Here is a 12034-nt window from a genome sequence, read left to right as displayed (position 1 = left end):
ATGGAGTGGCTATTGAATTCAAATCACTGACCTTCAATCAGACCAATATGTGTTCTCTCTCTTTCTCTCCTCTCTCTCTCTTTCACACACACACAGAGAGAGAGAGAGAGAGAGAGAGAGAGAGAGAGATGCTGTTAGGTTCTGTTGCGTCAATGACAACTCATAGCAGTTCTATAAACACATCAAAATCTTGCCCAATCTTGCACTAGCCTCATAATCCCTGTCACTCACTAACCCACTGTTGAAGTCACTGTGTCAAGTTATCTTGTTGAAGGTCTTCCTCTCTTTCACTGACCTTTCGCGTCATGTTATCTTTTGTAAGGACTGGTCTCTTCTAGAACATACTCAGAGTATGTAAGACAACGTTTCACTCTCCTTGCCTCTAAGAAGCACCCAGGCACTTCCTCCAAGATAGACCATTCTTTTGGCAGTCCATGGATATTTGAATATATCTGATAGATATGATTTTATCCTACAATTCTTTGTTCTTCCTTGTTAATTTCCCAACTTTCAGATTGAAAATATCATGCTTTGAATCAGTCGTACCTTGCTCTTTAAACTGGCATCCTTGCTCTGTAGCATTTTAAAGAGGTCCTTGACGGCAGATATGCTCATTGCAACACAACTTTTGATTTCTGGACTACTGCTACTGTGGGTACTGATTGTGGCTCCAAGTAAAACAAAATCCTTGACAGCTTCAATCTTGGCACTGACTCATAACTGACCTTCCACTGGGTTTCTGGGACAAGAAATTGAATAGCATGGGAGGATGTTGCTTATCTTACTTCCTCTGAGCAGCTGGTGGATTTAAAGTACCAGAGGAGCCAGGCCTTTGAGTTGGCAAATACTATACCACCAGAGCGTTTTATGTTCCAATTCATATATCATTTGTTTTTAATCTAAGAGTACTATTTTGGAAGAAAACAAATTTCTTTTGAAGTTCCATCTCAAATACTTTGGGCACGTGGCCAGGATGGACTGATTCTTGGTGAAGGACGTCATGCTCAGAAGGATGGAGGGACAGTGCAGGAGAAGACCTCGGATGAAATGGATTAACACAGTAACTGGGGCAATGGGGGTAGGTGTGTCAGAGTCAGTGAGACTGGCTCAGGACAGGGCAGGCTTCTGAGCTGCTGTACATAGAGCCACTTATGAGTTCACAGGCAACTTGATGGCACATAAAAACAACAACTGTCTTTGGAAGGCCTGGAAGATATGGCCACAATATTTTACAGTTCCTCACTTCTATTTCCTTCACTCTGACTGACTTGAGATATGCTTAATTTAACAGAGAAAATGATATGGCATAAGTTCCAGAACTTCACACTTGAGAGACCTTGACCTTCTTCCTGAGACTGTCATGTAAAGAAACCAGTCTACCCTCCTGGAGGATAAGTCAGCACCAATCACCCCAGGATGACGGAAGGAGGCCATCTCAGACCGGCCAGTTCATATTTTCATGAGTAATCCAGGAGAAAACAGCAAAGGAGGCACTAGCCAACCCACAGGACTTACTGTTTTTAGTCACTAAATGTTGGGGTGAGTTGTTATTCAGTCATAGTTTACTGAAACAGTATCTAAATCCACTGTGAAAGAGGAGCAGGCTTGATTACGTGTATTGATGGGCCAGGGAAGAGAACAATGCCTTTTATTCATTTACAGATATATGTTCGTCAGTCTCTTCTGAGACTCTGAACATCTGAGTTCAAATTTGGCATTTCCTTAAGAGATCTGTTGCTTTTCAAAGTTGTGCTTTCCTCAAATATTCCTAAAGTTGCAACCTGGAGGCAGCCTGAATTCTGCATCCAGATTTGAGGCCAGATCAGACTTAAGAGTTAAACACAACCTGGGGTTGGCCAGAGAGGAAATATTTTAGACTTCGTGAACTGTGTTGTCTTTGTCATAGTTATTCAACTCTGCTGTTGTGTGAAAGCAGTCATGTTGTTGCATGGTTGTTCTGTGCTGTCCAATTGGACTGACTTACAGCTGACCTTCCAGTGGGCTTTCAGAGGCTGTAAATCACAGGGGAAGGGTTTGCCATCTTTTCCCCACAGAACAGTTGGTGGATTCAAGTTGCCTGCCTTTGGGGTGGCAAGGCAGCTCCTTACAACTAGGCTACCAGAGTTCCCTCCCAGGCAACAAGTGGCCATGACTGTGTGCCAATAAAGTTTTATTTACAAAAATAGATATCAAACCCACAAGTCAACATTTCCTGACTATTGCTCCAGACTTAATGATCTCTGAGGGCGTAGTAATTCTGAGTTGTGCTGCTAATAAAAGTTCAGTAGGCTGAATCCACCAACTGCTCCTCTGGAGAAAGATGGACAATCTTCTTTTGTAAAGATTTACAGCCTCTGAAACTTTATGAAGAGTGACTATGAGTCTGAACTGCCTTGACAGCAGTGGGTTAATGAGGCTCCAGGGTTAATTAAGTAAGTCTTAATACGGCAAGTGAATCACTAAATTATCTACTAAAACAATAACTCAGCCCTGGAGAATTCTTAGTGCAACAGGCATTCAGGCATGTTATCTTTTCTTGTCTTTTATTAAAGACCTTCTTTGGACAATTGAATAAACTAGATGTGAGCAGATCTTAGAAATGCATAAGATCAGTTCCCCTGAGCTTAGCATATTGTGGATATTTAGGAACTGGTCTTTGGTTACAATATAGTGAGCATCTACTCCTGCCTGGGGGAATGTGGTGTCTTGCATGGCCCCAGGAGTAGGTGTTAGTGCACGAATGCTATGTTCAGAATGTCTTGCAATAGTAGGCAAGATTGAGTTGCATTGGATAGGTTGCTCCTCTGGCTAAATGTTGGGTATTCGGAGTATTACTTCCAAGGGGGTAAGATATAACACAGGAATGGAATAAAGTCTTGAAATCAGCCTTTGATGTTAGACGTGGGCATTAGCATAGATGTTGAAATCAGGGAAATGGTTTTCCTCACTTCCAAAAATATCTTCAAAGACACTCTATTGTTCTGCCTAGTGCAGTTGAGTCTTACTCTGTTTGCCTTATAAGGTCATTTTAGGGTTTCAAGAGCTCTCACCCTTGGGAGGTTTTCCTGCTGTTTTGCCCGAGTTTCCTTCTGCATAATTTTAGTTCATTATGTCTAAAAAGGCAGAGAAGGATTTATGGAGCAAAAGGCCCAGAGTGGGAAGAATGAATCATTCAAAAAAGAACAAAGGCAGTTGCGGCCAGGAAGTTGAGGGAGGACAGGTTATTGAGACAGTCTCAAAATGATCTATCTTCTTTGTCTATCTCCCGCTAGAGGGTGTCTAGTATCTCAGACAATCTCTGTCTGGGGGAAGCTGAGGTTTGATGGGGCATCTTGTAATAAAAGGGCACTGGCTGATCCTGTATCTCTGTCCTGGGTTTAAAAGAGACTTCAGGGACAGGGCTTTGAGCAGCTTCATTCTGCTTTGACCTCCTGCTGAGAATCAGCATCTACATTCAACAAGATCACCAGGTGATGCTTACACATTATCAGCAGACAGTAACAGAGATGCATCAATTCAATGCTCAGGATACAGTTTCAGTGAGGACAGCCTCTTTTTCAGGCAGTCCCAAAGCAGGCCTCTCACTCTTAGCTTCATGGCATCAATGTCTGCCCTACTTGGGAAAAAGTTACAAAGTCTCTTTGGCTCCGCCAGCTTTACCCCCACTCTGCCTGATGGTGTTAAGGCGTGCTATCTTGCTCGGGGAGCTAGGACCCCACAGCTCCTTTTCACACTGGCCTCTGCTTCTGTGCCATCTCTGATCTGCCACCACTACTGCTACTGTCTTGGCTGCTATGTTGTCTTGTACCATCTCTTTGTCTTGGTTCATATGAAGTGTCAGGTCCAAAGGATATGTAGTTCTCATAGGTTCTTTTTTCATGATAGTAGTGAACTTCCTGGTTTCCACTTTAGGGCCAGCTGATAAGTCTGATTGTTGTTGTTGTTATGTGCCATGGAGTCGCTTGTGACTCATAGCAACCCTATGTACAAGAGCTCTAAATGCTCTTCTATCCTGTGCCAACCTAGCCATCTCAAATGCACTTATTCCCACCGCTCCAGTCACAGAATCAAGCCATCTCATCAAAAGTCTTCCTCTCCTTCACCGCCCCTACACTCTGCCAAACATGATGTCCCTCTCCAAGGACCAGTCCCTCCTTGCAACATGCCCAAAGTATGTCAGATGAAGCTTCAGAATTCATGACTCCAAGGAGCATTCCAGCTTCACCCTTTCCAGGACAAACCTGTTTGTTCTCCTAGCAGTCCATGGTATATTCAACACTCTTCTCCAGCACCACAGCTCGAAGGCATCAATTCTCTTTCTATCAACCCTATTCACTGTCCAACTCTGATGCATAGCACGTAATTGCAAAGACTATAGCTCAGATCAGGTGCACCTTAGTCTCCAGTCTGACGTCGTTGCACTTCAGTACTCTTGAGAGGTCCTTCACAGCTGACTTTCCCAATGCAATTCATCTCTTGATTTCCTGGCTGCTGTTACCAAGAGTGTTGACTGTGGAGCCAAGCAAACTAAAACTGTTAACTATCTCAATCTCTTCACCATCCATACTGATGCTGCCAATTGGCCCAGTGGTGAGAATCTGTTTTCTTGATGTTGAGCTTCAGTCCATATAGGAGGCTGCAGTCCTTGATCTTCTGCAGCAAGCACTTCAGGTCCTCCTCAGTTTCAGCAAGCAGGGTTGTGTCATCTGCATAACGCAGGCTGTTGATGATTCTTCCACCAATTATGATGCCACATTTCTCTTCGTATAGCCCAGCGCCTCGGATAATCTGTTCTGCATACAGATTGAAAAGGTATGGAGACAGAATACATCCCTGATGAACCCTCTTCTTGATTTTGAACCATGTAGTGTCTCCTTGACCACTTCCCATGTTAACATTCTACACACCTTATTTACATGATCCTGCCTGGAAGATTTTAATTTTAGTTGGTGGCTTAGTGGTAAGGAATGGTGCTACCAACCCAAAGGCTTAGAATCTGAAAGAATTGGAATCTACCAGTTACTCCACAGGAGAAAGATGGGCTGCCTCCTCTTTTGTGATTTACTGCCTCTTGAGGATGGTGGGAGAATGATGGGCAATCTCCTCCTGTGCGATTAACTGCCCCTGAAAACCCACCAGAGGGTCAGCTGTGGGTCAGTTCCTACTCTATGGTACACAACAACAACAAAATGAAGAGGATCAGCTATGAGTCAGTTCTTCCTCAACAGAACAAAACCACCACCACCAGAACCTGCAAAGTGTCATTTGCCTTATATACAATATTAGCAAGCTGTCGAATACCCTTGTTGTTGTTTTTGTTGTTATAAGCAAACTCATAATCAGCAGCTACCCCATAGTCAGCAGATCTGAACTCTGCCCTATCCTGGGCCGTCCTTATCATCTCTGACACACTGGAGCCCATTGCTGCAGTCGCTGTCAATAAATGGCATTGAGGGTCTTCTCTTATGCCGACCCTTCACCTTTCTAAGCATGATGACCCTCTTTAAGGAATAATTCTCTCCTAACAATATGCCTAACATATATGAGATGAAGCTTTGTCATTCTTGCTTCCAACACTACAGCCCTATAATACAAAGTGATTCTTCTGCTATCCTTATTTATTGTCCAGCTCTCCAATGCACAGCAAAGATCATGGCCTGAATAAGGTGCGTCTTGGTCTTCAAATGGACATCATTGCTCCTTAGTAAATTTACTGCTCTCAGATTACATTTGTGCTGGGTAACACAATGTCTTAATCTTCCAGAGTGCTCTTTAGTATATAGAATCTTTGGACAGACTTCCTGTAGCTTAAAAAACTGTCTTTTATAGGTGTCCTTGAATTTGGTTATACGTAGAGTCTACTCCCCTGTTATATACTTACTTTGGACAGAACTTTTTAAAAGAGTTGCTGTGAAGGTCACAGGACATCATTTCTGAGAAAAGCTGGTGAGCTAGTGGGATCAGAAAGGTCAGCTTGCTTCCCTCCTGAACCATAGTGGTGACCCCACTCCTCTCAGGGCAGTAGCCCCTCACTGCCAGTGCTCACCTGTGGAGACACGCTGCAGATACCAGCAGACCTTGTGTAAACTGACCTAGGGGAAGCTTTGGTTCTTGAGTTAGTAGGGATGGCTGGCACCAGAATAAAGGCTGATCACCAGTTCAACTTCCTTTGTATTGACTGTAGCAGGCTGTGTTTAGACTGAGGGTTGGGGCAAAATTATAATTTTCTGTAAAAATTTGTGAACTCTGATCTCAGTCTAAAGAGAGATGGGCTCTGGACATACGAAGGCCTCTGACAGGCTCCTCAGGAGAAGAATTCTATGGCTGGCTCTGCAGAAAGGATTTATGACCATGGACCACTCTAAAAAGACAAACGGACTTAGTTTTTTTAGTGTTTTAACACTGCAAACGTTATTTTCTCAGACAGCTCTAATTGTTATGTGCTGTTGAGTCAGAACTGACTCATAGCTGACCTTCCCGGAGGTTTTCAGAAGCTGTAAATTGCACAGGAGATTGTCTATCGTTTTCTTGTGGAGGAACTGGTGGATTCAAACTGTTTGCCTTTGGCTTGGCAGTGCAACTCCTTACCACTTGGCCACCGGAGCTCCCTCTTCAAAGTCTACAAGTACAAACTCAGTGTCTCAGGTCTAAGAACACCCTTTCTCTCTCCTTCTCAGGTCTAGGGATAGGAGAACGAGGATCTCCTTGTCTCTTCCAGTATCCCTCTGCTCCTTGGCAAAGTTCATGCACTGCAGTTTCTTTGCCTGTTTGTGTTCATGGTTCTTTACAGCTCAAAAGTGATTAGCTTTGAGACTTACCTTATACTGCTATGACTTCATTGACACAACAAACAATTTATTTCCAAATCTCTCTCTCATTGCTATGGAGTTATGCAGTCAGAACCAACTTGCAGCTGATCCTTGATTGGGTTTCCAGGGCTATGCATTGTATGGGAGGAGATGGACCATCTTTCTCCCATAGAGCCTTGGTGTACTATATTAACATCTACAGTGGGTAAGGTGAGTTAGGTGGCCATATAGTCCATAGGAAGTGGTATTGCTAACCCAAAAGCTCTCTGATGGTTCAAATCTACCAGCCTCTCTGAGGTATAAAGATGGTTAAACTCCTTCTGTGTGATTGACAGCTTTGGAACCCCAATCGAGAGGCAGCTGTTCTGACTTGACAGCAATGAATTTGTTTATTTAATGGGTTTTTTATTGGGGTTAGGATTCATCTGACACAGTCTTGTGGACACAGGTCAATCAACACCAACCTTTTCAGACTCAGATGAGCTAGTTAGAGCAGCAGCATTACCGTTTGACAGCCAGTTGTGGCTTTGGAGGAAGACGGCCTGCCTTGTCCTATGGGGGTCAGCAGACCCTCTTCCACCTTGACCTCTGGGGGTCAGCAGACCCTCTTCCACCTTGACCTCTGGGGGTGTTCTGCAAGTGTTCACTTGCGCCCTCTACAAGTGTCCAGGACATGTCTGGACCCCAAGAGACTTTGCAGGAAGGATTCACACTAACTCCAAAGTACCTCTGAGGAGCTTAAAAAGTGCTGCCAGAAAGGCAGTGGCTGCTGCTTGAAATCCTTTTTAGGGAACAAAATGAGAAATACATACTAGTGAAATAAAACAAAGCAGGCCATTGTTCTGTTGGAAATATCACTGTCCCATGTACGTGTACCTAATGGCCTGCTTCTTGATGCGAGGAAGTGGTGACAGTGCCAATGGGAGCTGGTCTCAGCTGCCTCCTTTGGAGAGCCCCAGTGGCACCTTGCTTAAAGCACTTGCCCACTCGCCAAAAGATTGGTAACAGAGGATAACGATGCAACAAGGCCCTGTGCGTCCGTGGAGATTTGCAGCTTTGAAAACCCTATCCCTGTGAAATCTGCCTGGAGGAAGGGGCTGACTAGGCTCCTCTGTGTCAGACATCATTCCTCTCCTTTCTGATGTGTTCTTCTCTCTTCCTGTTTTCTAGGAACAAGAGGATTCATCTCACTCAACTGGAGATGGCTCCCTTCCCTAATTTACTGCTCTGAACCTCTGGCTTCTCCCACCGGCTTGGGAATGATGAGCAGCCGCAGAGCCCTGTAAGCCAGGCAGACAAATCCAACCTCCTTCTTGTCACTCAACGGGTTTGTTTGAGCCTGGGAAGGAAATGAATTCCAAAGGCAGGAAATGACCCAGAGACTCTAACAATATGTGAAAAGCCAAGCCGGTGCTTCCGTCACTTTGTTTCAAGCTAATCTGTATCCCAGGAAGCCTAACCCATTACCAGATGGAGAGCTGTTCTCCGGGGCCTCTTGGCATCTGCTGTTTCCCGGCTGGTGACATTTGCACATTTCAGAAGGCAAACCTGTGCCGGCATCCTCAAACTTCCAAAGAGGTGCAGCGACAGGAAAGTCCTTGGGTCTCTGGCTGACGGCGCCAACCATCTGATGGGCTTCATCTGCCGCTGAACTGCTGCTGGCCTCCCGCCGAGGACACGAGCACATCGAGTCTGTTCTTGAAGATTTGCAGATTCTGAAATAAAAATGCACCCAGTTGCCAGAACTGGCTGGCTCCCTTGCCTGTATATAATCCCTTCTCACCAGGCTTTCCTAAAGAAACCCTGATGAGTCAGGAAGGAAGAAAACGTGTCCCAGGGAGGTCTGGGGGTGGGATGGTCTCTCCCTGGCTTATGAAAATTTTCTCTTGTTTTGTAATGCTGGTAATATTCCAGAGTTGGTTTTGCTTTTTCTCTATTTTCCTTTGATAGCACTCAATTTAAGAGACCCTTCATTTACCTCTCAGGGAAGGGCTCCGGAAAAAGGCAGGGGGCCTTCTGATGGGGAATTAGTCACTGGGCAGAGTGAGTTCCCTTTTATCCCCAGGATCACGGCAAGAAAAAGCTTCCACTCCTACCTCTAGAAGGAACCATCAGTCAGCTGCTTTGTTCTGGCCTAAGGGCCTGTACTTTTCCTCAGCTTTTAATTTTACTGAACGCCATCCATCAGCCTTCCCACATAAGGCTGCGTGCCAGTTGGCTTCTGAACATGGGTGAGGTGGTTTCTGGGATACCTGCTCCAGTGAGGGATCCTGCTAATCCCTCCCAGGTAATTGGAAAGTAGCTATCGTTGAATGAACAATGTACTTAACTCCTTCTACATCTTCACAATGTTAAACAGATTAAAGTATAAAGAATCCAATATATTTGTTGACATCTGATTTATAGAAAAGCTTGAATAAGAAAGCAGTGAGTATTTCACCGACAGGCTGGTGAAAATGAGGCCAGCAGTGGAGGGCACTGCTCTGTTGCATTCAGCATCTGATACCTGTCCTTGTGTGTGACACCACTCCGTGCCATGCTTTGAAGTTATGTTTCGTTTATTATGAAAGAGGCTTTTTAAAAGTAGGGTTTGATAAGCTTGGATTTACTCTTGGAAGGGGAATCTGGCCTCCATTATAAGCTAGAGACTTAATATCTGAGATGAGGTGTATCAATTCTATGTAGCTGCTAGTAAACAGCAGATAAGCTTGGAGATTTTCAAGCGAAGGGAAGGGGAGAGACACACACAGAGAAAATGCTTTTTTGTTATTGTTGTTAGAAAGAGACAATCATGCAGGTTATAGAAGTATGAGTTTCTCTCTCTCTCCCTTTTCTGCTGTCTATGTAAAATAAGCAAGGGGGTGGGAAAATCTAAATGTAGGAGACAGAAGAGGCCATCATCTCAGTTATTACCCTTACCAGACAGATAATAAATAGATCATATTAGGAAGGTAACAACAATAGTGATGATGAGTATGTACAGATATATAGAGAGAAAAAAGCTTTTGATTTCAAGTTTTGCTCTAATCCCAAAGTACTATTGTTGTAGCTACTTAAGTGATCCAAGGAGCTTTGACTACAATTACAGAAATCTAAATAAATATAATCGGACAGAAAAAAGTCAGTATTACATTGATGTTATTGAGAAGCAATAAAAATTAGTGAGAAGGACCCATCAACAAATGAATGGCTAGAGAAGCTGTGGTATATTCACACAATGGAATACTCTGCTGCATTGAAAAAACAAGGAACTCATGCAATATTATGCAAAATGGATGACCCTGGAGGACATTATGCTGAGTGAAGTATCTCAGTCATAAAGGACAAATACTGCATGGTGCCATTGTTGTAAAACAGGACTGACCTTGGGGTTGGGAAAGACTGAGAAAGATGGGATAAATTATATATCCTGCATTGAAACAGATGAGGGAGAAAACTGTTTAAAAGGGATATGTGATTAGGTATTATTGTCATGACAGGAGTCCAGAGTGAAGGCTACCTAGTGGAGTGGACTTGATGGGAAGGATTGCATAACAATGAAAGAATTTTACTTTTCAAAGAGAAGAGTGAACTGGAGGGGAGGGGTGGGCAGGGAGAAAAGTGCAACAATGAATGAATGGAAATCCAAAGTCTCTTTAAGTTTTCATTAAAATTAATAATAATAATAAAAATTAGTGAGAAGAGTGCAAAAAAAAAAACAATCTGTGAGTTCACGTTGCTAGAAATATGTGCACAAGACACAGATAAATAAATGGAAAATCCAGTGTAGAAAGAACAGCAGAGATTTAAAAAGTCACCACTAGACAATTTTTAATGGAATCAGGACAGATTCAACCGGCATCAAGTTGGGATTTTAAAATTTCTTTTAAATCTGTATCTCCTAAGACGTCTTTCAGTCAAATGCTAGAATTATTCCAAACAAAATTGTTTAAATGACTACTGGTCTATGGAAAAATGTTTTACTGATGGGGGCGGGGCGGGGCAGAGAATCCCTTAGGATAACAGAATTAACTTTTATAATACTCTTTTTTTGTTTTGAATCTACAAGTGCTGAAATGTTTCAGCACATAATATTGAAATAATGATATAATTACAGTAACTCTGTTAGTACTTAAAGTGACACATTTATACCTAGTTAATTCATTTGTTTTTATGTAGAGAGTTTCAAAGAATTGCACTTTAATTCAATATTAACCAGGCTATTATTTCAAAGTGTTTCTACTTGGCAATAAATGGTGGTGATTTAGTTATAATTAAATAGAAATGAGTGTATGAAAATGTAATGAAGTTCAGAGAAGTATTCATTATGTTTCAATACATTTATATTATCTATTCACCCAATAAATTGTTATACCTCTATTGTAATTAACTAGGAATTAACTCATTTCATTTAAAAAAAATTCTGGTCTCAGAATTCTTACTTTGTTATGTATTCACTGGAAACTTAATTGAGAGTGCAGGAAACATATTTTTAATGAATCAAAACAAAAAAATTAATGTGGCATTGAAAGTGAATCATAATTGAAGCTGTTTACAAAATCATGATTGATCTGCAGCATCCAACATTTTTCTACATTGCATGTCTCTGGCAGAAAAATCTTAGTATCTTTATAATTCAGTGTTTTTATCAGAATGTGAGATAGTCTATTTCTTTCCTGTCTTTTATTATCTGATAGACAGGCATTATCACATTAGGTATTGTCAGTGAGTCATTTTCATTTCTAAAGGATGGAATCTTCTTGGCTACATTTGACACCGCTGTCGTTTAATGCATTTGCCGTGCTGGGGAAACTGTGTTTCTCTTTACCCAAATTAGGGTAAAACATTAAAAGTTAACTGTTCACAAGCTGTGTTTCTTACTTAGCACTTTTATTGTTATATCGTTCACATGTCATACCATTAACGGGTTTTAATGTGTACAATTTAGTGGTTTTTAGTATAATTATAGTCCAACATTATCACAATCAATTTAAGGTATTTTTTTATCACTTCTAAAAACGTATACTCATACACTTTAAAGTCCCCATAGTCCCAGCCTCTAGATCCTGACCTTAGCTTATTCAGCCACTATCCAGTCAATTTAATTCATACAGACTCTACAAGATGAGGTAAAACTTCTCTATAGGATTGGATTTGCTGGATTTGGCTAACAATGAGCTATGGACTGGAAGCCTCTTGTTTAGAGTCAAGAGGACCTGCTGTTAATTATGTTTGGGACAGACATT

General features: G+C 42.2%; 1 protein-coding gene across 1 annotated transcript in view; it reads right to left on the bottom strand.

Moving 5' to 3' along the window:
• LOC102863437 (chromobox protein homolog 5-like) overlaps nucleotides 1–12034 on the bottom strand; it is a gene marked incomplete at its 3' end in the record, with an annotated part of 150987 nt that overhangs the window by 47942 nt on the left and 91011 nt on the right. The window contains exons 2-3 of the mRNA XM_006882385.1: nucleotides 8277–8524; nucleotides 8033–8148 (exon numbers count right to left, since the gene is read on the bottom strand). Coding sequence (XP_006882447.1) covers nucleotides 8033–8148; nucleotides 8277–8524 — 364 coding nt within the window. The remainder of the gene's footprint in view (nucleotides 1–8032; nucleotides 8149–8276; nucleotides 8525–12034) is intronic.

This window comes from Elephantulus edwardii, unplaced genomic scaffold (assembly GCF_000299155.1).
Source record: "Elephantulus edwardii isolate Elephantulus edwardi_28Jun2011 unplaced genomic scaffold, EleEdw1.0 scaffold00019, whole genome shotgun sequence".
NCBI lineage: Eukaryota > Metazoa > Chordata > Mammalia > Macroscelidea > Macroscelididae > Elephantulus > Elephantulus edwardii.
This window is presented reverse-complemented; position numbering and strand designations above follow the sequence as displayed.